The sequence below is a fragment of the Ambystoma mexicanum genome, chromosome 5p, assembly GCF_040938575.1.
Source record: "Ambystoma mexicanum isolate Mex_15411 chromosome 5p, UKY_AmexF1_1, whole genome shotgun sequence".
Taxonomy (NCBI): domain Eukaryota; kingdom Metazoa; phylum Chordata; class Amphibia; order Caudata; family Ambystomatidae; genus Ambystoma; species Ambystoma mexicanum.
The window spans coordinates 206891908-206919341 of record NC_090930.1 but is presented as its reverse complement, the minus strand read 5'-3'; the positions used below and the strand labels follow the sequence as shown (position 1 = coordinate 206919341).

The 27434-nt window shown below is 42.4% G+C and overlaps 1 protein-coding gene across 3 annotated transcripts in view; it reads right to left on the bottom strand.

The window, feature by feature from the left end:
• Positions 1 to 27434, bottom strand: part of LOC138480861 (synaptotagmin-like protein 2) — a 749121-nt gene that overhangs the window by 242482 nt on the left and 479205 nt on the right. For all 3 annotated transcript variants that reach the window (XM_069612635.1, XM_069612634.1, XM_069612636.1), the window contains exon 4: positions 26329 to 26443. In XM_069612635.1, the coding sequence (XP_069468736.1) occupies positions 26329 to 26443 (115 nt within the window). The remainder of the gene's footprint in view (positions 1 to 26328; positions 26444 to 27434) is intronic.

The window sequence follows — 27434 nt, the reverse complement described above, 5'->3', positions numbered from 1 at the left end:
AACTTGGCAGCACCTGAATGACATAAAGCTCTACAAAGCAGAAACCCTCACCCCTCCTGCACCCGCTGACAGTGAAGCAAGAGAAGAATTCTGTGCATGCAGACTAGATCGGCTACCAAGGGCCAACAAAGAACAGAAGAACAACTTGAACTTTTAGTTATTCCGAAGTTTGAAGGGAATCGAACACCCTTCTGCAGTGTTTAACAAAAATGTTCCAGTTAGGTTAAAAGAGACAATGGCCCTCATTATGACCCTAGCATTGGACCATGGTGCTAATAGCACCACGGTCCATGCTGGTAACTTACCGACTCCGCCATGGCGGAATGGGGAATTACCGCCCCATTCCGAGGTTGGCGGGGCAGTAATTCCCCATGCCGCCATGGCCCTTCCCCATTCCCATTTTTGCCCCATAGGGATCAATGGGAATGGGGAAGGCGCTAAGTACGGTGCCGCAAATTGCTGCACCGTACTTAGCACCAAGGTCCCTTTGCGGGTTGGTTTTTAACTCCTGCAAAAAGCAGGCGTTAAAATCGCCAACCCGCAAAGGGACCTCGTAATCAGGCGTTAATGGGTTAACGGCGCCGCCACCTTTTACGGCGCCGTTAACCCCTCAATGCCAGGGTTGTAATGAGGGCCAAAAGAACAAAAAGATTGAACAAGACACTTTATGCTGTCTGTAACATTACACACATTTCTGTATGCTGTTTTCTTATGCATACTTCGATCTTATCCAGCCTTAGTGAGATGACACGTTGATGATGTCAAATTTTTGGAAAATTCTAAAAATAGTCCTAATATTTTCATGATCATCATTGCAATCATATTACAATTTTTGTTACAAACGTGTGGTTTATAAAAGTGGAAGGAATTACACATTGAATTAAAGAAAATTGGAATCTTCCATTATATTAGATAGACATTGCTAGCAAGAAGACCACCTACTTAACAGGATATAATTGGACACATGACTATTCTTGCAATACTTCTTGTATTTTTGCATAATGAGTTCTCTTTACTTTTTTATGCTTTAACATTTCGCCAAATGATGTTCTATAATACAGATGGAGTTTTTAGCAATGAGACATCTATTTCTACTCCTAACACTAGCATGATAGCAAGATCCTGAAGGTATAAATTCATAGCTTGATAATTTAGCCCGTTTAAAGAATAACATGTGGTACCAGCACATGAAGGAAGTGGGGAAGAAGACATCAGATGAGAGCTGCTATGTATGTTCTCTCATCCCCTGTGTCATGGGCACAGTCAAAACATTCATTGGAAGAGAAATACCTATCCATGATGCGAAGTGCCTTAGCCATTTAGCAGCATGCACAACAATAGGACAATTTGAAGGAAGATGGGCAACCCTACGATGGATATTAAATAAAACGTTTCCATATGAAGATGGTTCTATCAAAATGAATGCGTGGTAGTGGTAGGACTGGAGAACAGATAAGAACTGTTGAACAAACGAGACTGGGTTGTGCAGCTGTATGGGAAACACCAGGAATTCCCGGATGCTGGGAGAGGCCTCAGGATGCTGAGAGAGGCCTCAGCCATTGGTATATCGATGAATTGCCACTAGTACAGGATGGGAAGACAAAATGTTAGCATGCAGTGCACACTTATTGATGCCAGCGCCAGTACACTTAGCGCAAATAGTGAATGAAGGCCTAAAGGAGTGGGTAAAGTTTTAAAAATTAATAACATGGGTTGAAAATGAAGCAGGACCTGCGTCTATATTACGAATGGAGAATGCAACACTTTGTTTTAGAAACAGGGGACTGAACAAAGTTGGAGAAAATAAAGGATGTAAGTAAATAATTGATGTGCCAGGAATGAATGGAGGAACTGCTGGGTTAGTGAACCACTTTTGGGCCTGTGGATATAAATCTTATATGCAGCCGCCTACAAAATTTGGGAATTATTGATCATACATTTTCCTGCACTGGTGATTCCCCAAAGTGATATTCAATAGACAGCTTTCTGAAAATGGATGCCCACCAAAGCAAGAATAGGTCGCTTAGCCTCACCAGACAGAAGAGAGAGAATTACTTTTCAGCAAAATCAATAGAAACCTACCATGACATTCCAGATAAGCACAAATTGTTCAGTTGGATGGCAGTGATATTTACAGCCATATTCATGCCAGAAAATCAAACTGCAATCGCTAAGTGTTCACAAATCACCAGGTGGGAACTGCTACAAACAATTAAGACAACAATAAAAGGATTCAATGTGATTAGAGAAGAATTGAGGGCCATCAGGCTTCTGACCCTCCAAAATAGGTATGTCCTGAACTTGATTGCAGCAATGGAATGAGGTGGGTGTGCCAAGATCAGGCTTTCTTGCTGTACTTAAAGACCTGCCCTTGAAGGAGAAAATGAAACCCTGACAGAAACAATAACTATACTGTCAACCCTGCATACGAAAATGGTGGAAGAAGTAGATGAAACTGAAGATGAAGATTTGTTTTTGTCCCTGTTCTCATGGGTTCCAAACTGGATGAAAAATTTCTTCAAACTACTGGGAGCAATAATAGTGTTGGTATTGCTAGGATTCTGACTTGTATGAATAATCATAGGACAGTGCAAGACAACAGTGAAAAAAAGCTATTGGGAAGAAGATAATGATCAATGTGAATGTGTTAAATGATGAGCAGACACAGATCGAAAGCACCACCCATAAGCACCTGAATGGAAGTTCTCTGGTACCCCCAGGAATGAGGGTTTACTATCCCAAGGATCCTAAGAATTATATGGGACGCTGAGTATTCTGTCAACCAACTGGGGAGTGTTGCCATATGACCTAGAGTGTGAATGCAGATGACCTGAGGAGGGTGACAAAGATATGGATCCTGAAGAAACCAGAGTGTGAAGAGAAGGCGAAGAAGGTTGGGGAGGTGATCGAGGAATCAAACAGAGGGGGGAATGTAGAAAAACAGATGTATACATCACACATGGAGCCCACCCCCTCACCTCCATCATATTGGAAGAGCAGCAAGAAAGCACTGTGTTTGACACCTGGCATCATCCCAATACTGCATTGAAGATATGAAAGCCGCTATGAGCTCAGACAACCATACCAAATGTATCTCAAACTGATGTGGTACAATGAAGTATTCAGACACCACGGGACATAGAAGAGCTATCAGTAAATTCTGACAGGTGTAAAGTGACATCATGAAGAAAAGAGACGAGGATGCACTTAAATGATATAACAATACTCAAAGAATGAAGATTTGACTGAAGTAACAAAGTAACTGAATATACAAATGCAAAAAAATCATATACACAAAGAAGATAAGTGAGAAGATGCATTAGATGTATATAGACAGAAACACAAGGTAGATGACACATATAGAAGCTTGCTACAGCAAAAGATATAACGTGGGTAAATCAGCCATGTTGAGAAGATGGACGTTGGTTTTGTATACTAGTAAGCTAAAAAGCACCTAGGAAAGAGACCAAGGCTGCAAAGCTGACATGCACCCAAATACAGATTTATGTAAGAACAAAGAATATTTGTTTGGCCACGGATCAAGAATCCTGCAGCAAGAAGCAACTGCAAGGTGCAAAAGGAGTCGAAGAGGATTAGCTATGTACTCAAAACAAATTTCGCTTAGATTAGGCAAAGGGATGAACATTTGCGAGTGCCAAGTAGTGGACAATTAAAGATGCAGAAAGCATATGCCAGATGGAGAAACCACATCTTCAGGCCAAGGAGAGTAATAGCACACATTATAACTTAATTAAATAGCACTAAATAGGAGGATAAAATGGACAAAATCATGATCTCCTCATACGTGGTGCAAGACCAGAAATCAATGCATATTCATAACCATCCAGACGAAGATAGCAATGTACCTTCACTCCCTTTCAAGTTACAGAGAAGAGAACAGTCAGCGAGGTCAGCTACAAAGAAGAGGGACTTGGTTTAGGGCCTAACTGATGAGAAATGGTAGACTAATTGCTCAAGTGGCCAGTTGTCTGATGTTGTACTCCGTACCTGGGTTTCGTTTTGCTTACATGCTGCTAATGAGCCAAATGTCTAAGGTTGGAAGAGAGTGCCAACCAAGCAGGATGGCCTATGTGATGGTGGACCATCCACTGTTGCAGAAGCCAATCCGCTGCTGTTATTCTGCTATTATCTTTACTATACATAGTTAGAGGTTGTTCCAGGTGTGCCCTCCTGATAAGGGGCAGCCAATAATGTTACAAACACCTAAATAAGATATAGGTATATATGTTCCCTTAACCAATCCCTCTGCCCAATAGGTTTTTATTATTTGCCACTTAGGATGACGTTATAGCAGATGTATATTGAGGTTTAAAGCCTTTGTGTAACTGATATGTATTCAAGAGTGTGTGTGCTATGACTTGTTATGCTTGCCAGATTTTCCTACTTTATTGAATTGATAATAAAGTAGTATGTTGCCATATTCATTGAGTGTGTTCAGTTATTTGGACCATAAATTAGATATTGTGGTAATCCCATCCAGCACTTGTTACGCTCCTGTCACTGCACCATTCTTGTGAACCTGTCCCAGATGGTAGATAACGCATCATGGGCAGAGCATCAGATGGGCGAACAGGTGAGGTGGTGTGTGTGTCATCACACTCGAACATTGCTGCATCGCCACCATCTGAAGCATCATCACAATCATCAGGCTATATGAGTGACTCTAGGTTAACAGCAATAGGGAATTGGGGAGGACTGATCTCAGGAGAACCAAGGCCTGAAAGGGGTGGCTTTGAAGTGGGCAGGTCAAGTCCATACCACCCCTGATGGTGACGAAGAGCCAATGCTGGAGACTGATAAAGGGTGCCTTTTGGTAGTAGTCACCAGTGGTAATCCTGCTTGACTTGAGCCAGGCACATTGCTGGCAATTGAGGTGTCGGTTTGTCAAAAGAGAAATTATATCGTGCCTCCTAATGCAATAAATATATGTATATTGACCTACGCCAAGCTGCTTGTAAGTTGCTTGCGAAGGAATCGTGTTGCAAGGTCCTGACCTTAAAATCAATGTAAGCCGCCATTTTAGGTCAATCCGCCATTTTAGGATTTGCTTTGTAAAGTCACTCTGTGAGTTAAAATGGTGGACAATGTCATTCCAAAATACAACATGGCCGTCTTGACCTCTGTACGTAGCTAATATGTAACTTGCCTGCAGGCCACTTATTGAGGTCGTGAACTGAGACATTGTCCTTCGTTGACCTGTTGTTAAGGGATTACTCGTGCAATGAAACTAATCCACGAGTATACGATAAAGACAATGTATTCAAATACTGAACGTAGAACTCTTGTTGAACTACATTGTATTAATGCTTAAGAAGACCTAAATGGGAAATCCCAGAATACACAGTTGCCGTATAGGCTTGTTGATATATGTATTAAAAGCAAACCAGTTATATGCGGATGTGCGAGACTTGGCATGAACCCTAGATCGATGATGTATTAGTTAGTGGAATATTAGCCCGAAGTGGGGCTGGACATCGTGCTCACAAAAAGTATAAAAAGCCAATGCATTCTAATGTACAGCGTCTCTCACTGAACACATTGAACCACGCTGGAGTTCGTTGTGTTGTACTGAGGGCCGATAGCTATCTGATTTTGCTCTGTTTTTGTAACTAGATTCAGTATAAAATAAAGTACTTTGTATGTTTCTTTGTAACCCGTGTTCGGTGTATTTCCTTTTGGGGTACTCAGCCTCGACATTTTGATTTTGTTTTCACAGTTGGCCCCCGAATAGGGACCCTCATGATTGATGCCAGATTGTTGAAGGTTGACGCAGGCTATCGGACCGGGATCGGACGGTGTGACAAAAAGGGGCCCCACTGAACGAGATGTGACACCTCAGCAGCGCTGCACGACCCGATCCCTGGACGATTAGCTTGTGGTCCAAGAAGGCATCTTGACGAGGGTCCACTTATCGAGGCGGGCAGATTTGCCGAAATCACCATACACAAGCTAAGATTAGTTAGGTAAGATTCTTTGAAATCCGATCAGACTTCCTTAGGTTTGTTCAGGTGAGTCGTGACCCGACTCTTAATTCAACCCTGAAAATTTGAATTTGGCGCATTGTATCTGCAAGCACAATTATTGACCAGGTAACACCAATAATTTGATATGCCTGGGAAATTGTCTGCCTGCTACAGGGCGTTGTTCCGCAGCGATAGACAATCTTTGGAATTTAGCCATCCCGCACCACAGGAGGGGTCACCGGCATCTACTATGTACTATAAGCATGGCATTGGATGTATAGTATTTAATGACATTTGGCACAGACAAACCAGACATGCCTCTGAACTTCAGTGGCCAATCAATGGTAGTTTTGAAATCCCTCGTATTGAGTATTTAGAGTCAATTCTATTAAAGAAAAAGGCTAGACCTGCAGCATTTGATGTTTTGCAGAATTGGAAAAAAGAAGCGTTGCAACAACTTAAAAGTAGAGAAAAACATGTGCGCCGTCATAAGACGAACGCCGAAAAAGCATTATTGTATGACCAAGATAAACATTCTGAATCGACTAGGAATATGGATAGGGCTTTCTCACTTGGAATTCAAAAAATATATCCTTCCAAAGACCTCCATGCTTCCGATGAATTTATAGACAAATTGTTAAATGAACGAAGGCCTGGTGCCTCTGCGCCACCTCCGTATGTTCCTCTTCCCGCTGCTTTGCCTCTTCCTCCTGTTATTCCTGCTCTACCTGCTGTTGTTCCCGTTGTTCCTGCTCCTCCTAATGTTCCCCTTCCTCCAGCTCCTCCACCTCTTCTTATCACACCAGTTACAGTACCTCCATTGAATTTGCCTGCTCCCTCTCTTCCAAGTGGTCCTGAGCCGCTTGTAGTCGATCGAGGTGCAGGGTCAAAGGTTGTCACTCGCAATACTGTACCACCAGAGAAGAAACATGATTTGATTGCATGGACTAAACATTGTATGGAGAAGGATGATCAAGCTACTGTTTTTGCCACACTTCGTAATATGAATAATTTTCCTGAGAAAAATGTTTTTATTGAAGGTTTAGGGATTCATTTATGTGTAATGTGGGGAAAATTAAATAATATAGATCTCCCGCAAGGGTCAAGGGATCTAAATACTTTAGCGTTTTCTAGAGACACTGTGGAGAAAGTAAATGAGCATGTAGAGAGGTTATTTGGGTATAGAAAGGAGTTAGAAAAGTTGCAGAATGAGGATGACGAGGAGGAAAGTATGTATGTACAGAAACGGTTTCTTCCTTGTCGTAAATCGATATCTGAGGAAGCATGAATTTGTACGAAGGACACACTTAGATGGATTTCAGATATGTCGATAACTCCAGTTGAAGTATATGACACATATAGTCAGTATACGCCAGAAATGCAGAGGAAAGTGATACAGGTAATGATAGAGTACCTACACGATGATTGTGTAAAAAGAAAGATTAGTTGTCCCACAGAGTTATTGAGTATTTACAAGAGAGTTTTTTCACTTGACACTTCTTCGACTGCTTTAGTGCTCGATTTAGCTATGTTGCTTAGTAAGCATTCGGAGTCACCTACTTCTCGATTGCCTATGAGAGAGGTTCCTGCGACATTTGTCCCGAAGGTTCAGATTGCGGCCGATGTTGCACGAAATATAGTCACTGTGGACATTTCTGCACATTATGTATCGCAGTTCGTTCACGTCCAGTTCTCAAGACAGGAAGTGAATACTATTAGGCAATCCATTCCTGATATTAGGAAAAATCCGTCAGGATTCTATAAAGAAATGGAGTCCGTCTTGCAATCCTCAGTGTTCACCTTAGGCGATATTGATTTGTTATTCCCTGTACTCCTGCTCGTAGATTTGTGGAAACAAGTTAGAACTATAGACGACGTGCCAGGGTTGGGAGATACCTGGGTGAATATAACTAGACTCGATGGAGAAAGGCCAGCTGATGAAAGACCGCCTCAGGTGATTTTAACTTTGCCTGATAGAATCATTGCAAAATTGAAAACCATAATTCCAGAGAAAAGAATGATTTGGGACAAACTTACGGCCTGTGTCCAAGGAAAGTCTGAGGGTGCTACCGAGTTCTTTAATCGGTTCGAACAGGTATTCTCGGATTTCAGTGGACAAGACCTAGGCACAGAGTCTGGGAAAAGATTATTTGTGGACAAATTTGTGCGTGGATTGCTGCCTGACATCCAGTCACAAATTATGTCTTCTGAGAGCGCTTGGCAGGTGAAATCGCAATCAGAAGTACTGCACATGGCTCAGTACTATGAGAACTGTGTCAATAATGAAAAAGATACAGTTGAAAAATGAAAAGGTGATTTGAAAACTAAAGTGCTATTGCAGCAAATTGTTAGAGGCCCCAGAGGGGGTAGTTCTCAGATTAGAGGTCAGTATGTCCCGCAAGGGAATGTGCCCTTGGGTCCTGTGAACATTAACCAGTGCGCCTATTGTCGTCAAGAGGGTCATTGGCATGCACAATGCCCCGTCCTTCGACAAAGGTCAAATAACACATTCAGGAATATGGGTAGACGATCCAGAGGTCGCCCGGGTGTAGGGGGCCCTGGTTGTAAGCGATATTCAATCAACACTACAGCTAAGTCAATGCCTAGTCTGGGATGCTGGGGAAAACCCTTATTGATGTATTTTTATATCAAGTTCAGTACTCTGGATGACAACCCTTGTATAACACCCCCCTCTTAGAATCCCCCTGACCCCACTGAGCCAAGAAGTAGGTTTGTTTTGCAAATTAAAAGGTTTATTTGGACAATTCAACAATATATATCTATCACACTTTATAAATCAATTGATAACTGATATCACACTTCAGAATATGAGCAGTAGTCAGCAAGAGGTATCTTATGAATAGGAACAGAAGAATAAGGTGGGAAAGAATGCTTTATATGGTTCAAGGAAACGCAAGGTGGAATAAAATGCAGTACAGAAATAACTTGTTATGATTTTAGCAAAAGGCAATATGATCATTTTTTCTTTTGACAATTCACCCCCCCCCCTATGCAATACCAGAAATGGAAGGAGAGCACACAGTCTTCAAGAATCCCAACAAATCACACTTTATAATGCAATACACCGTTCCAGTTCTCCCAGCAAGCTTAGGGAAAACAGGGATGAGTTTTAAACACAGGCAAATTACTTTAATATGGTTTGCAAGGAAGTGAAAAGGTGCTAAAATTGCTTTTAATTCCCTCTAGAGGTTCAGGGTAGGTGATGGCCACTTTATATTAGTTCAGGCTCACTTTAACAATACTCTATGAATGATTAGCAGATTGCAAACGAATTTTAGCAAAGAGAAGCAAAAAGCTGCTGATTTCTACAGATGAAGAAATTGTGCCAAATCGCAAATCGCGGTTCCAGAGATACGGACGATTAAATAAAGGTAGTTTTTCGGATTTAAAGTAAACTCAAAATGACAGGTGACAGCTTGCAGCTGCAGAATTGACAGGTGACAGTTGTGCAGCTTTAAAAATGACAGATGACACGATTTCTAGGAGGCAGTTCTACTTAGGTTAAAATAGTTTGGATTAGATTATTTTAACTAAGAGATTGGTTCTGCACAGTTCTGCTAGGTACTCACAATATAAATTTGAACTAGGACTCGTCACGGATCTGGTCAGCACGTCCGGCTGCGGTTCTGTCTGCTCGGCGGGTCAATCAGGCACCGGTTCTGCTCACAGCGATCTGGGTCAGCTCTGCTCTGCTGGTCTAGCCTCTCTAGATTCTGGATGTAATACTGCTTTCTGGGTACTGCTACAGGTTCTTGCAAAAATTCTCAGGAAAATTTCAAACAGCTCGCCCGGCTGTTGAATAGTTTGCTTAGTTTTGAGGCCTGCTGAAGAGGATTCAGCTGGTGGATTCAGGCCTCTCTGCTACAAATTCTGGAGTTAATTTCTGCTACAGGTTCTGGAGATTGATGGATTTGAAGTCTGGATCTCTGGATGTGAAGTCGTCGGTCAGCATGCTCCGCAGCAAATGAAATTGAATCTCTCTACCTGTCCCAGCAGTCTCTTTTTATGTGTTTTGAAAATGGGTGTGTGCCTGGGCCTAGCTAAGCCTGCCCCTCTCTACTTGTCATTGGCCCAATTCTCCCCTATCCCATGATTGGGGGAAGGAAATGGATTGTCATCATGATGAGGTCTGTTTATGGGTCAGAGGATCCTCCCCTGGTCAGTTTGCCCACAAATCTATATTTGATTCAAATACATCTTTCCCAGATACACAATTTGTTGAAATTACATGTACACATTATATATTCCTTATGGTCCATGCTTGTCCGCCTCTGATCTTCCTGAGGGCTTGCATTCAAAAATGACAACATTTTGCGCTTTTTAACTGGTTTTGCAATATCGGACATTTACCCAAAATTACACACATGTGCGCAAGGAGTATGGACATTAATTGATGAAGTGTCAGATTTTTAACATGCAGACATTTGGAGTAAGACCCTATTTTCCGCTAGCAACCCCCCAGAATACACCACAGGGTCCTAACACCTCTTAAAATGTGCACCGAAAAATCACAAGAATAATGGTATTACTTATATAATTCTGAGAAGTCCGTACTATGAATTATCCATCTTTTTTTAAATTATGCCCTGGTCAAAAAGGGTTGTGGCTTCCCACATCACATGGTGGAATAACTGGTTTATCCACTTCCCCCAAGCCAGCTTGTTCACAGAGGCACAGCTGCCCCCCAGTTTCTCCCAAGAGGAAGCTATTTTACGACGCCCCCAATATAACATTTGCCTGAGTCAAGGAAGTTGCATTGTTCGGTCCCTTCCAGTTCCCAGGTGCTCCACCCCTAATCTAATCAGAGAGGTGTCAACTCCTTTTGGCAAGGGTCAGCAGGATGCAGCTAGGCCTGGGAAGAGTGGCTGTTGATCCAGTTTCAACTCCTGTCGGGGGTAGTTGTCAGGCAGAATTCAGTTTCATTAAGCCAGGTTTCAGCTAAATGTCACTTTTTGTTCCCAGTTTTCTACATTCAAATCAAACTGACAATTTTTACCTATACATTAAATAATGACTTCCTTCAAGTCATTTCAGAATATAGTTTTACATTGTATCCACCTCTTAGCAAGTCTTTCCTTGGTCTGGTTTTGTTTCATTTGTTCAGTAATACACAAAAGTCTGGTGGTTTTAAAACGCCGGCTTTCTGATAGTGGTGAGTACTAGTAATGCAACCATTTTTGGGATTAAGAAAATGAATTCCCAACAGTTCTGAGTTGCTTTTTGGCAATCAGTATTGCCATTCCCAATGGTTTCAGGCTACTGTGTGTGTAGCCCAATGGTGGTTTTAGGCAGTGCCCTCCTGTGCTCACAACATAGGCAAAAATGGGTGGCAGCCCATTCTTCATGTTTTCCCTGTGCACTCTCTGGGGAGTTCTGGCCATCATGATGTTTTCCATGCCAGTACTGCACAGTTTTATGGTAGGGCTTGGATGCATGGGTAAAAACATCCCATATGGTAGAGGTCAGTTTACACAGGTTCCTCAGCAACCTTTCTCGCAGGACAATCAGACTTCGAGTGTGGACACCAGGAATATATTTGATCATCCTTCCGCTGCATATTTATCTGAAGAGCTTCCTTTTGATGAAATTTTGTTTCGTTAGGATTGCCCGAAGCAGGGTTTGGAACCCACATCTATTCCCGTCAGTCAGAAAGGTCCCTACGTCGAAATGGTGGTAGGAAATAGGAAACATCAGTTTTTGATAGACACTGGAGCACAGAAGTGTTCTATTGATCATTCACAGGTTCCAAACATTCCACTGTCAGGGCAAACCAATGTTTCTGTAGGGTTTTCTAGCACACCAGTCGTTTGTCCGGTTTCTTCGCCGGTACCTATTTCTTTGGGTCCCTTTACGGACCACTGTCCATTTCTGTTGACTTTGAATTGTGGAGAGAACTTGCTGGGGTTGAATCTGTTAAAAGAATTAAATGCAGTGATTTATTGTTCTTCTGATGGAGTGTGCTTGATGATTTCACCACAGCTATTTCTTGTCTCACAATCCGTGATTAGACCTTTGCTGCAAGAATTCATTAAGGTACCAGAGAGCTTATGGGCTGTTGATGACAATGATGTCGGTGTTTTACAGATTGAACCTGTTAAAATAGTTTTGAAACACGGAATTGAGCTGCAACGCATTCCCCAGAATAAGATTTCAGTTGAGGGCGAGTAAGCTTTGAAATGCATTGCTTCCGATTTTGTGCATCGTGGGGTGATTGAGTTAATTTCAGGAAGTTTGTGTAATAGTCTGATTTTACCAGTGTACAAGAAAGGCGATAATGCAATTCCATTCCGTTTCATAATTGATTTACGTGCCATTAATAAAGTCGTGGCTCCACAATTTCCAATTGTGCCTGATATAACGACAATCCTAACCATGATTCCAGCTACAGCTACTTACTTTAGTGTGGTGGATCTAAAGAATGCTTTCTTAAGTATTCCTATACAAATGGATAGTAGATACTTATTCGCGTTCACTTTAGGGGGGACGCTCGTTCATATTTAATCGTGCACCTCAAGGGTACACAGAAAGTCCTAGCATTTATAGTAGGGCTTTGAAAGAACAACTTGATACCCTTGAATTGACCTCTACTTGTACATTGCTTCAGTATGTTGATGACTTGCTCTTAGCTGCTGACTCTGAGAGCGCCTGTAAGGAGGGCACTGTGTTATTGCTTATCCATCTAGCTAAGCATGGTCACAAAGCTTTGCTTAAAAAATTTCAATATTGTTGCCAGGAGGTCGCCTATTTAAGCTATCTCCTGTCAAAGGTGGGAAGAAGATTGACACCTGAAAGAATAAAACACATTTCTGGCATGTCTGTGCCAAATACACAGAAGGAAGTTAGATCCTTGATAGGTATGGCTTCTTACTGTAGGTTGTGGATCCCAAATTTTTCACTAGTGATCAAACCGATGTTGGCTTTGACAAAGAAGGGCATTTCTTCGCCATTGCCATGGAAGACGGGACACCAGCAATCATTTGATTTGCTTAAGACTGCATTATGCTCTGCACCAGTTTTGGGCACACCAAACTATGAAAAGGCCTTTGTGTTGTTTGTGCATGAATGTGATGGATGTGCTTTGGCTGTATTAACGCAGGAACATGGAGGGAAGAATAGGCCGTGCAGTTACTTTTCTTCCGCCCTTGATCCTGTAGCATGCGCTTTGCCAAGATGTTTGCGAGCTGTCGCTGCTGCTGCTCCGTCTGTAAAACAGAATGAGGGAATGGTCCTAGGCCATGATCTAACCCTGATGGTGCCTCACTCTGTAGATGTTCTACTGAACCGAACCCAAACGCAACACCTCACTTCTGCACGGTTGACAAGATATGAATTGATCTTGTTTGCTCCTCACATTCAAATTAAGAGGTGTTGTGTTCTTGATCCGGCTGAACTCCTACCTTTCCCGCAAGATACTACTTGCGGCGATGAAGAGTCACATGACTGTCTGTATACTACCGAACAAGAGGCAAAGGGTAGAATTGATTTGAAAGACACCCCTTTGGATAATCCGCAAGGAGAACTGTTCTGTGATGGCTCTTGCTTCAAACTTCCGGATGGTACATCCACAGCTGCTTATGCAATCACTACATTAAGCACGGTTGTGGAAACTAAGAAAATCATGCATAATTCTGTGCAGGCCGCAGAGATTATAGCACTGACCCGAGCTTGTGAACTTTTCGAAAGGCTTGCAGTAAATATATATACTGATAGTCAGTATGCCTTTGGGGTGGTTCACAACTTCGGGAGACTTTGGTCGGAGAGAGGGTTCCTAACTTCACATGGCACCAAAATCCAACATGGCTCCTTAATAGTACAACTACTCTCAGTGCTTGCGCTCCCTACTCAGTTAGCAGTTATGAAATGTGCGGCACATCGAAAAATTACAGATGACATAGGGAAATGGAATGCTTTCGCTGATCAGATAGCTAGACAAACTGCTACCTATCCCCCTACAGAGATGTATGTTTCGAGGGAGACTGTAAATGCTTATGCAATGGATGAGGGTGTTGGGTCTGTACGGGATATCCAAGCTGATGCCACGTTAGAGGAATCCAAAAGGTGGGCTGAAGGCTTGGGGAAACTTGATGATGACGGGTGTTGGGTAGATATAGCGGAAGGGAAATGGCTACTCCCTGACGCGTATGTAATGATGATGGTCATCAGGGCCCATGGTCCTATGCATGTATGTGCCCAGAAGATGACAAAAATGTTAGAGAAAGTTTGGGTAAATGACAAAATTTCAAAAATTGCACAGCGCTACGTCCAGGATTGCATGATTTGCCTACAACACAATGTGGGAAATGGGACAGTAACTCCAAGGGGAAGTTTTGGGCCACCCTCCGTCCCCTTTGAAGTTATCCATGGAACAATGTGACAATAAGAAATATGTACTGGTGGTCATCTGTGCTTTTAGTAAATGGGTTGAGGCTTTCCCTGTTAAGGATGCTACAGCCATGACTACTGCAAAAACCATGTTAAGAGAATACTTCCCGCGGTTCGGGCTACCAAGAGTTATCTGGTCGGACAATGGTCCACATATTGTCGCTGCTGTAATTCTGCAGATATGTGCGGCGTTACAAATTGACAAATGGTTCCATTCGACCAGACATGCTAAGAGTGCCGGACTAGTAGAAAGACACAACGGTATCATTAAGAACAAGCTCGCTAAGACGTGGGCCGGCACCAAACTAAAATGGCCGGACGCCTTACTGATCGTGTTATTATCTATGCTTACAACCCCTCAAACTAAGACTGGTCTCTCTCCATTTGAGGTGGTAATGGGGAGACCTCCCAATATTTGGAACCTTCCTAAATGCAATTCATTGAGAAATGTTCAAAATGTATTACTTTCAGATTATTGCAGCCAGTTGACTAAAAACCTGTATTTTATTTATCACCAGGTACGAGAAGCTTTACCTGTGCGATACGATGGCCCAGGCCACAGTATACGTCCCGGAAGCTGGGTGCTCGTCAAAGCATTTGAGCGCTCTTCCTGCCTTGTGGCTCGCTGGCGTGGGCCGTTACAAGTCCTGTTGGTCACCCAAACAGCGGTGCGGGTCTCTGGGAGAAAGAACTGGATCCACGCGTCCCACGTCAAGAAACTTCCTCACCCTGTGCCACACGTTATAGAAGAAACATAACCCCTCGCTAATACTGCAACCAACGATCCCAAAGCAGTAAGTAGCACTGAGAGTGTGTCAGAGAATCTCTCTGAGCCTGTGAGGCTTGGGGAAGCTGCCATTTTGTCTCCACACTCTCTGAAAGTTTTGCATCCGGAAACTGCGGTTTCAAATTCGGCATCTTCACTTGTTTCTGACACGTTGCTTCCAATGGAAAGTGAGGACATATTGTTTCCGGATCAATCAGTACCGGGAAAAGTAAGGTACAATCTGCGTCCAAGAAAATAGATTTACGGCACGGTTCAGCTGTGCATTCGAAGAAGAAACGGATCATCGAGGGCTTGTTTTTTCCCAAATTTCAGAAAGGGGATTCTGTTGGCTAGGGTTGTGGAAGGACTAAGAAGTCGCGTGGCCGGGAGGTCGCCAGCAACGAACATTGGGGTATCCGTCTGAAGACTACAATGCCTGCTACCGCTACCGCTCAAATGGGACTTGTAAATGAGGGGGTGACCAACTGGGACAATGGACAAAATGCCTGGGCCCCGAAAACTTATTGCTGTGTTTTTGTAATGATATTTGGGTTTATAATAGTCACTGTTTTAGGATTGTGGTACCTTGAGGAAATGCATCCTTTAGAATCCTTGTTGCCCACTGAAAGTATACCTGCTGTTCCTACTTCCTTTGTACATTTGCATACTCTGTCCCCTAGGGACTCTCAGCATAGATAAAGGTACCACAATAATACTCTACTACTTATCATGAATGCTATGCATGCCATTTTTAATAAGTCTAACTGTTGGGTCTGCTCACATTTACCGCAACACGAGGATAAGGGGCTAGGTTGGTATATTCATCCTTTACCTTTGACAATTGCTTGCTATGCCTCTCTTAGAGCACTGTTCTTTGGCCGTTGGAATGTTAGCATCTTAGGGAACTTTGATGGCACCAATTTGAATAGTTTTGAGAAACGTGTTTTGACTCCCCTGGGATGCTCGCTTTTCACAAACAGAAGTAAACCTAACGTTGCTTCTATTAGGCCTTCTGATAAACTGTCCCGTCCTTTCCAATCTTTGATTTCCTTTAAGATGGCTCCAATAGGCAATAAGGATGCCATGCCTCCTTCTTACACTGTTAATCATAGCCCCGATTCAGTTTCTTTTTACATACAGAAGAATGGAACTCAGTCAATGGGAGATTTTCTAGGTTGTGCCAACGTTGCAAATTTGACTGGGGAAAACAGGCTTTTGTATGTAGGCGAACCTGTCTACTTTGTCTGCGGTAATGTAGCATTCCCATGGTTGCCCAGGGATTGGCAGGGAACCTGTTATCTAGGGATCCTGTTACCTGGCGTGTTTATAGCTAGTACAAAAGAAGTCTCAAAGGCTCGTCCACGGCGGGACGAGAATGGTGACACCCCAGCACAAATCTTGGGAGATATAGCAAAATCAGTTGTGTCATTTTGGGGACAGATAGCGAATTCAGAAGATATCAGAAAACTAGCGAGAGTACTGGAGAGAACCATCAACCGGACCAAGGACATACTCTATAATACGACATTAGAACAGAAGGCGATAAGACTAGTAGCACTACAAAACCGGATGGCATTAGATGTCATTCTGGCTGAACGTGGTGGAGTGTGTAAATTAGTGGGGTCCGCTTGCTGTGTTTTCGTACCAGATTCCTCCCCAACCATCTTCAAGGCAATACAGAATCTGCACGTCCTTAGTTCAGAAGTGCATGTTCCCGAGGGAAACTGGGATTTTAGCGCTTGGTTCTGGGACTTCTTGCGATCTTGGGGTTGGAAGGTACTTTCGGTCTTGCTGATTATTTTGGGAATCCTGTTGATTCTTTGTTGCTGTATTCTATGTCTACCTGGTATATGTTCAATGCTAGGGGGATGTTGCGCACAAACGATAGGTTCGATAGGACATAAAATGTATGCCCCAGATAAAACTTCCAAAGAATATGTGTTGAAAGACATTTTAGCGAATTACCTAATGGCAAAAGATATTTCCGACAGCGATTCAGGGTGCATGGATGATGATGCATGGAGTTATTTGCAAGGAGATCCAAAGTAGTTTTAGCACTTGGCATAGGCCAAAAGGAATGTTTGTCAAAAGAGAAATTATATCGCGCCTCCTAATGCAATAACTATATGTATATTGGCCTACGCCAAGCTGCTCGTATGTCGCTTGCAAAGGAATCCGTGTTGCAAGGTCCTGACCTTAAAATCAATGTAAGCCGCCATTTTAGGTCAATCCGCCATTTTAGGATTCGCTTTGTAAAGTCACCCTGTGAGTTAAAATGGTGGACGATGTCATTCCAAAATACAACATGGCCGTCTTGACCTCTGTACGTAGCTAATATGTAACTTGCTTGCAGGCCACTTGTTGAGGTCGTGAACTGAGACCTTGTCCTTCGTTGACCTGTGTGTAAGGGATTACTCATGCAATGAAACTAATCCATGAGTATACAATAAAGACAATGTATTCAGATACTGAACGTAGAACTCTTGTTTAACTACATTGTATTAATGTTTAAGAAGACCTACATGGGAAATCCCAGAATACACAGTTGCCGTATAGGCTTGTTGTTATATGTATTAAAAGCAAGCCAGTTATATGCGGATGTGCGAGACTTGGCATGAACCCTAGATCGGTGATGTATTAGTGGAATATTAACCCGAAGTGGGGCTGGACATCGTGCTCACAAAAAGTATAAAAATCCAATGCATTCTAATGTACAGCGTCTCTCACTGAACACATTGAACCACGCTGGAGTTCGTTGTGTTGTACTGAGGGCCGATAGCTATCTGATTTTGCTCTGTTTTTGTAACTGGATTTAGTATAAAATAAAGTACTTTGTATGTTTCTTTGTAACCCGTGTTCGGTGTATTTCCTTTTGGGGTACTCAGCCTCGACATTTTGATTTTGTTTTCACAGGTTGGTACAACTGGCAAGGGAATTGCTGGATTTGCAGCTGAAGTGGTGATGTTTGCAGCAGCAGATGTGGGGGTAGGCAGCTGTGGTGGCAGTGGCCATGGAGAGGTTCCTGCAGCTAGGACAATGCCGGTAGAGGTGGAAGCTGCTTCAGTGTACAGTTTTGATTCAACATTTTTGGCTGGGGTCTAGCGGTCTACTGTCTGTAATGTGTGGGTGGCAGAAGAGGTGCTTGAGGTTGTAGGGTCTACTCCTGTGTTGATGGGCACGGTATGTTGAGGTGCTATATCATTGCCACTTGTACCTCTACCCTGGCTGCTTTGTGTGCCTGTAATGACAGGAAAGACCTAGATTCCGTTGTCATGCACAGAACATGCAGAATGGTCCGTAGCCTTGATCCATCTAAATATGTTGGTCTCATACCTGTGCTCTGCATAGTCCACTGGGGTGTAGGGTCACCTAAGCACATTCAACATAACTTAGCAGATCTATGACTAATATAGGGCGCCTGTGTGTCACTGTGCTGGTGTGATGGCTAAGGTGTGCCCCCAGCGTTGTTGGCGTGGGTGGATCAGTCCTAGGACTACATTTTTGGAGAGTGTGCATCCTGCCCTATATGTCCTGCAGGCTTGTGATAGTACTCTAACTCCTGGGGTGGATACCGTTTTTGATGATGTGTTGGGAGGCTTTGTAATAACAATTATCTGGCATGATGCATATGGCATGACCAGGGGTATTTCAGGGTTACTGGTCATGACAATGTGCATTTCTGGCTGTTAAGGGTGCATGAGGTGACTAGTCTGTTGATGTCTACAGTCATCATATTTATTTTCATTCTTTACCGCATGGTGCAACTTCCAGGGGTACACATGCAATTGGTCGTCATATGTATTCCTGTGGCATTGTTGAGAGTGTGCAAGCAAGGGACTTACCAAACATCAACATTGTCACCTGTGTGTTAGCCAAATGCTTGCTGGGACACATGCACTGCCTTTACATTTCCCTTCCCCGTAGTGTGCTTTTGTACTTAGCTGCTTGGGGTTGAGGTCCTGTTCTCTTCTCTGCTGCTCCAATTTCCTGTATTCCTTCCATGTGAAGGATGCTTGCCATTCTCTCCTCCCAATGGCTAAGGTGTAGTGGCTCGACTGTGTCTCATCCAGTGGCAGTCGTCTCACGCTGATGAGAGGCAAGGAGGCTGTGGACACGTGCCTTGAGGTCATTCCACCTCTTGCGGCCGTTTCCATGTCCCGCTGCACAGTGGCCACTGACACTACCTTGTCTATTAAGTTGGCCCATGCTGTGCTATTGTTAGGGACAGATATTTTGCACGGATTCGCCCAAAACAGATCATCAGCATTGGCCACCACCTCATCTGCTAATACCTTCAGCTCTGCTTCACTAAATTTGGGTTTGTAGAACCTCATCTATGGCACCCAAATATTGCTCTTGTCTACTGGCATAATTCCACAAGTTTTGGTAGCTGGATAGCAAAGGGAAATGGTGGATTGAAGATGGATTGTGTTTTTAAAGATGGGCACCACTGAGCTTCCCGTTTGCAAAATTATGCTTTTTATGCTCAGCATTAATTCTGCCAGCAGAATTACCATTCAGTAATTCCTCCACTTTTTCAGCAGTAACAGTAATTCTGCTGAAATTTGGCAGATTTACCATTCATAGTTGATTTTCAGCTGATGGTTTGTGCGAAATTTGATGAATCATGTGGAGTCGCTGGAGCTAAGAGATCTCCTCTGACATTGCCAGGCGAAGGCAGCTGCTACCTGATACTGACTCTCTGAGGGGGGATTATGAGGGAGGATCATGTGGGTGGAGATAGCTGTCATGGGAAGGTGGGGACCCCAAATGGGCAACGGTACAAACAAAATGAGAATGGTTAACAAGCAACAATAGAGGTATGTTCATGATGAGGAAGGAAACATTTTAAGAATATAAAGTCTGGAGTAGATGAGATTTTAAGCATTTTTGAAAGAAGTGCAGTGTAGGAGAGGAATACATATCCAGAGAGAGAGCATTCCAAAGTTTGGGAGCTAAGAGTTGGGACAAGCAAAGCTTAGAGGGCGAGCAGGAAAGACGAGGGACAGACAGATGGATTTTGGAGGCAGAATGAAGGTCTCCAGAGTGTTGATATAGGGAAATCAGGGAGCAGAGATAAGGAGGAGCTAGAGCTTGAATGCTCTTGAAGACAATACATAGGTACTGGAGTCCACAGAGTTGTTTCATAGGTAGCCAGCAAAGATGCGATAAAAAAGAAATGTGTGAGCGTGGTGGCAAAAAAGAGTCCTGATGTCAGAGTGGACAATTGAGCGTGATGGTAAGCATAATTGGGGAGGCTGGCATAAAAAGAACAACAGTTGAGACGAGAAAGAACAATGGATGATTAGATGTGCTCTTAAGTATGTACCAAACAACCAGTAGATTTGCTAGGTTTATTCTATTGTATTTTGTTCATTTTAGCCCTTCTAGGTTGCCACATGTTTCAGCTTGAAAGCCTTTCTCGGAACTAGCTGTTCTCATGAAATCAATCATATACAAACCTAAGTAATAATGTCAACATATAGTTGGATGTACAAAATGTTCAGCGTATTAATTTAGACAGAAAATAAGGATTGGTAAGGAGGAGGGTTGGTTAGGGTTGAGTGAAAATAATAACATTGTCTTATTATTCACGTTGTCTTCATCATGTGCCTCACAATCATTATTTAATCAATTTCCACATATATCTATAGCTCCTATGTAGTCACTTCTAATTACCTATTGTGTCCCATTCCTCTATTCTTCATTGCACTGAGATAGGGTCTTAAATATTCATAGTTTCACTTTGTGCCTATCCTATTCCTCCTCCGTGCCCCTCTCTTTTAGACTCATTCGTTTGAACAGTATATTATCTCTTATTGGAGGCTTACCATCTATTCACTTTACTTTCATATTCCACTTCTTATTTTTTCAGTCCTGGGATAATCCCATTCTGCAAAAATATATATGCCAAATCCTCAAAAACCACCCCGCTCTCTTTAGTCCCCTTGCATTGGCATTCATGTTTCCATGACGCGTGTCAACGCTTTCCCACTGTGTTCACTTGTGTTGTCATATTGATCCAGTGTACCTAAGGCAGATACTGTGCATATTTATGACGGGACCATTTACTTATTTTTGCTAGTCCTACCTTATTCGGATCGGCAACTCCTTTCCTTGCGTCGGCTTTCATGTTAAGAATTCCTGTAGCCAGCACCATTTTTATAGTTGAATGCCGTTGCCAAGACAGCCACATTGCAGATTCATCTCCCATGTTACATTCTGATGTGTAGGCAGCCATACTTTGGGATAATTCGTGGTTAGCTGCATTGATGTAGTAATGTAAGCCCAATTTTCAAAATTTCATTAATTACGCACACCACCATTCCATTAGAAAATGTACATTCTATTACCTAATGTCAGTGTGCCAATATATTACACCATTCGGTGCTAATTATACCGCTATTTCCTTTTTACTGGTCCTAAATTATTCTTTTATTACATTGTGGAAAATATTTTGTCCCCTTTGAAATATTGTTATTTCTTAAATCAATTTCCTTCTTATTATTTATTTGGTTTCATCTTTAGTGTTTTGAACTCAACCATTTGGGGGTATTATGTTCTAATTAGTGAAGTAAAATACATTAATTCTGTTTCTGAAGGGTCATTACCTGTTTTTTGTCATATCAAACAAGGTTGTACTTGTCTTAAGAGCTTGTCTTTGTCATCTCCTTTCCTACCCACCTTAATCTTTTTTAACCCATTAAATCTAATGTCTTTTTTATTTTCCAGTTGGTGGACAGATTGCGCATGCTAAAGGAAATTTAGCATCCTGACTTCCAATAGTTGCAATGTGCTCCCTTATTCTATTCCTTATTCTAGTCCTCAATTCTTGTATCGTGCTTCCTATGTGAATCTGATCACAGACACATATTATTGCAAAAAAACTAATTTGGATTTACAGTTTATGTTGTCGTCAATCCGTATTCTGGTTTCTTTTTTATCCATGAATACCTCAGAGTCCTTGTGTGCATATCTGCACAAGGTACATGTTCCACATTTTTTAAAACCTTTTCTTCTAGGTTGCAGCCATGCCCTTACTCTTTCAAATGGTGCATCTGGTAGTAGGGATGGATTTAGGCTATTGCTCAAAATGTTTGCTTTGTTTCTTGAGATGTGTGTCCAACCTAAGTAAATACCAATGTTTTTTTTCAGAATCCTTCTTATTTGATAATGGTTGCACCATTATTTGGTCACAAATTAATCTTATAGCTGTCTTCCTTATTGTCCTTTGCTTTATGTTAAGGGTTACATTTCCTGACATCTCTCGTGCTTTCTCCTGCTTTGTTTTGATATTCTTCCTTGGATATCCTCTTGCTCAAAACCTTCATGTTAGTAGTTCACATTCTTTGTCAAAGTCATCTTGTTCTATACAATTACGTTGAGCTCTTATGTATTCCTCTGTGCGGATATTCCTTATTGTGGATTGATAGTGACAGCTGGTTGCAAAAAGGGATGAGTTTACCTCTGTTTCTTTCTTGTATGTTCGAGTATTGAAACTATTCCCTGAAACATATGTCGTCAGATCAAGGAAGGAAATGTATATCCGTGTAACTGCTCTTTCCAGTAAATGGGATGCCAAATGTATTGCGGTTAATTCTGTTTGTAAATTCCTCCAATTCCCCTTCTCTTCCTTTCCATATTAGTAACACATCATCTACGTATCGTGACCATGACACCACTTTACCTTTGAATGCTTGGTCTGTGTAAACAACTGCATCCTCAAATAACCCGATAAATAGATTTGCCAGTGCCAGACCTTATTTAGTGCCCATTTTAATACCTTTTATTTGCTCATAAAAAACATAAAAAATGAATTTGCTGTGTTCTCCAGCTTTCTCTAAGTGTGTATTCCAAAGTCCTGATTTCCAAATCATGACGGATTGAAGTGTACAGTGCCCCGACGTTTAAAGCGGCCAATAAGTGAGGTTCCCATGTTAATCCTTTTAATATCTGTAACACATTTGTAGAGTCCGTCAAATACGCTGGTAGTTTTGCGCTAGTAGGCATATGATAGTATCCTAGTACTCAGAAAATGTTTCAGTCACCCACCCAATTCCGCTTAAAATTGGTCTAGTTTTTGGACTCTCTGTGAAAGCCTTGTGGATTTTAGGGAGAAAATACATGGTTGGTAAAGTCGGTTTTCTGATGGTTAACTATGACCTTTCCGAGCTGGTTATTATGTCTTGTCTATGCCATTTCATGATTAGTTCCCCTAATTCTTCTGTCACTTGTTTTCATGGGGTTTCCTGTAGGATCTTAAAACATTCAGGAGTTTCCAAATGTTTTTTTTACCATTCTAATCTAGTCCCTTCTGTACATCACTACATTATTCCCCCCTATGATGATGAAGAAAGAGTGAATAATAAGACAATGTTATTATTTTCTCACTACCCTAACCAACCCTCCCCATTACTAACCCTTATTGTCTGTCTTGCACTTTAATACACTGAACATTGTGTACATACATATGTTGACATTATCACTTCTGTTTTTATATGATTTACTCCATGAGAACAGCCCGGTTTTGTAAAAGGCTTTCAAGCCGAAACACATGCCAACCTAGAAGGGCTAAAATGAACAAAATACAATAAAATAAAACTAGCAAATCTACTTGTTGTCTGTCACATCCTTAAGAGTACATCTAATCATTCCCTGAGCAACGGAGCAGGTATATCCGTAAGACTCTGGGAGTGCGACTGACTAGAGGCAGAAGCAGGACAAAAAAATATTTCCACTTTATGAGGGTTAAGGCAGAGAAACCGAGAAGCCATCCATGATTTGACGGCAGAACGCCAAGAAGAGAGCTGCTGGTTAATGGAATCTGTAAAGGAAGAACAAGAGATGAAAATCTAAGTGTTGTCAGCATAGAGGTGAACCTGAAAGCCGTGGTGAGAGATTGGCGCAGCCAATAGGGACGTGTATACGGATACTAGAAGTGGCCAAGGACAGAACCCTCTGGGACTCTGAAGGGAAGGGGATGTGATTGAGAAAAAGACTATTTGCACAAGGTGGTGAAATAACGGTTGGATAGGTAATGGGAGAACCATTGAAGGGCAGCGTCTGAACATTTTAGATAGGAAAGTGTAGAGAGGAAGGTAGGTCCACCCACACTGTCGAATGGCTGCACTGAGATTGAGTAAAACAAGAATCGATGATTGTTTGAAATGACTGGCTTGAAGAATTAAACTTAGAACAGAAGGTATGGTAGTTTCCATAGAAAGCAAGGGCGGATCCCCGATGGATGGGAAGGAAACAAATTGAAGAGATTATGGTGCAAGCTAAATTGAGAATGGACAAGTCTCTCGAGCAACTTATATAGATAGGGGAGGAGAGAGATAGGGCGGAAGTTAGAAAGATCAGTGGGATTCAAGGAGGGTTTTTTAAGGAGTTGGATAATCAGAGAAGTTTTAAAGGCAGATGGAAAATAGCCTGAGGATAAGCAAAGATTCAGGAGGAATGAGAGAGGTGGACCTACTGCTGGAATAATAGGTTTGATGAGGGAAACAGGAAGAAGGTCAGTCCAGGCAGCAGTAGGATGAGCTTGTAGATATCCGTCTCAGAGATGGGTCTAAAAGAAAAGTGAGGATGATCAGAGGAAGTGAGAGTAGAGTTTGTAGAAGAAGCAAGGGGAGAAGGAGATGTTGAAGTGAGTGCCTAATGTTCTGAATTTTGGAGAGAAATAAATTGGCAAAATCTTTAGGTGTATAAATAGAACAGATCTAAGGGTCAGGAGAAGGAGGAGCTAGAAGATATTTCAAAGTGGAATGAAGAAGTTTGGGAGAAGACATCTTCGATTGAATGAGATTCTGGAAATAATTGGCTTTAGATTGTATTTAAGGAGAGAGGAGAAAGATTGAAGTAAGGTAGCAAATAGTTGATAGTCAATATTGGTGCGGGTTTTGAGCCATTTCCATTCAGCTCTCCTGAGTTGAATCCAGAGTTGTTTCAGAGAGTCAGAGAGCCTGGGGCGAGGGGCACTGGCCCTTGTTGTGAACAATGTGCAGGGATGCAAAGAATCTAGTGAGGAAGAAATAGAATATTGAAAATGTTTGACAGCAGCAACAAGGTGCAATGAAGAAAATTCAGTAAGATTAGACAGGTGAGAAGAAATGGATGCAGTTAGCATATGTTCCAGATATCATGGTGAAGGAAAGAGGATCTTGATGGGGGGCCAGAGGCAGGAGAGGGGGGAAGAGGAAGGAAGGAAAGAGTAGTTAAGAAATGGTCATCTACAAGAAGAACATGCAGTTTAATGGAGATGACGGGGCAAGCAGCAGAAATTAAAACTAGGTCAAGCATCCCACGTTTAGTATGGGTAGCCAAAGAGGTGAGAAGATTACAATTATAGGTAATTAAAAGGATCCAAGGGCACGAAGAACGTTGGAAATTGGGAGGTGGATGTTGAAATCACCAAGGCCGATAAGAGAGGAAGTAGAAGAAGAGGATAAGGATAGGTGAGAACCAAAGAACTAAAGTCATTGTAAAAGGACCCAAGTGACCCAGGGGGGCACTAGGTTACCAGGATAGTGAGCGGAGTGGGGAGACAAAAAGAGTGAACATAACATTCAAATCAAGTGAAACAAGGGTGACAAATGGAAGAAGGAACAGACTTCCAGCATAGATGGAAAAGAACACAGGTCCAGCCACCACAGTGATGCAGTTAGGGCGAGTGAGAGTCATCTAGTATTGGAATTACAGAGGTTTCCCAGGGTGGCCTGACTGTTGTCTCTGGATTGTTTCCAAGCAAATGAGGATTTGTAATCCATCCACGAGAAGCAAGGGGTCTCATGTACACATTGAAAAGCCACAGTGCTGTTGCTGACACTTGTGGACTGCCAAAATATTGACAATGCATTTTGCGATTTGGAAGCTTTGCTTTGCTCCTTGAGAAAAGAGGAAGGCCGAGTCTAGGCTGATCCTTTTATTCCTAAGGCATGAACCGCAGCAGGGGGATCAGCTGATGCAATGTGAATCCTAAAAACAATAAATCTGCCCCCCGGCTAGGTAGGAGGGGGCCAAAGTGGGGTTCAGCCTGAGTCAAAGAGGAAGCTGACCAATTCAATATATCCTGGTTTGAAATAGGATGGCAAATAATACAAGTATTAATCTAACATGACATTCTATGTGTGTTTGAGTTTATTGCCCTGGAACAGTCTTATCCCTATATGGTACCTGTCATTTTCCAAGTCAGTGCTGGACTCAGTGAGTAAATGCATGCTCGGTGCATTAGGGGGGGAGGACCCGGGGTGAGGGTCATCGCTCTCATTTCCATCTCGACAGGTATCACCTAAAAAAGGGAGACAAAAATCAGGATTTAATATAAAAATCCACAAGTCTTTCAAGAATTCATAGGACATTTGCCATATGGGACGATATCAACAATGCTATGGTTAATGATACTCCTTTATTTTTTACCCTGTAAGAAATATGTATATGAAAAATCTATAAATACATTGATGAGATCACAATGTTTCAAAATTAAACATAATTTCTAGTTGTTAGCGTTGCTTGTTAATCTGAAACTGGATTTTAGTAAAGAAACCAAGCTGCCCTTTGGTTTTGACTCATTTGTGAGTCAACACCTTTGCTTTGGAGCAGCACTCTGCAAACCTTGTTCAACTTGTGGGGCACTTGAGGACACATTATAATTTTGCAGTACACCTGCACGTTATAAGTAACGTACACACATATAAGCTTAGCAGAGGGGCATTACCGGTCAGGTAAATCCCCAGGCGCGAGGGCTTTAATGTTAGCCCCGGGACATCATCTAACTGATAATGCCCCCCCAGCGAGGGTTATATTGCTATCAGTACCCCGGCATGTTTGCCATTTCTCAAATTGAGAAAAAGCTACAAATCAAAATGGTTGTCCTGGATTGTGGCGAAGGTAACTACATGTAGTCCGTTCTCCCTTTCCTTGGTGGCCATTGCCATGATGGAGACGGCCGGCGCTGATGAGGGACAAGGCAATGCTAGTTAAGTGCGGTGGGGGTAGGGCATTAGAGATGTATACAAGGGGAATGGGGGTGGGAATGCGATGCGGGGGAGCGCACTGACCTGAATCCCAGTCAGGGAAGATGGCACCCTCCAGCTCTGAGGAGGCACTTAGTGGGGGTATTAGCGGGTGGTTAAGCCCCCATTCTGAGCCTCCTGATGGGCTGGGAGGCCACCACACACCCCTCGCCGGGTAAAAATAATTGTTAAAAGCATATTTATTCTTCTTTACAATAACATAGAAAATTTTAAAAAAAAAGTGTTGTTACCTTCTACTTTTAATTA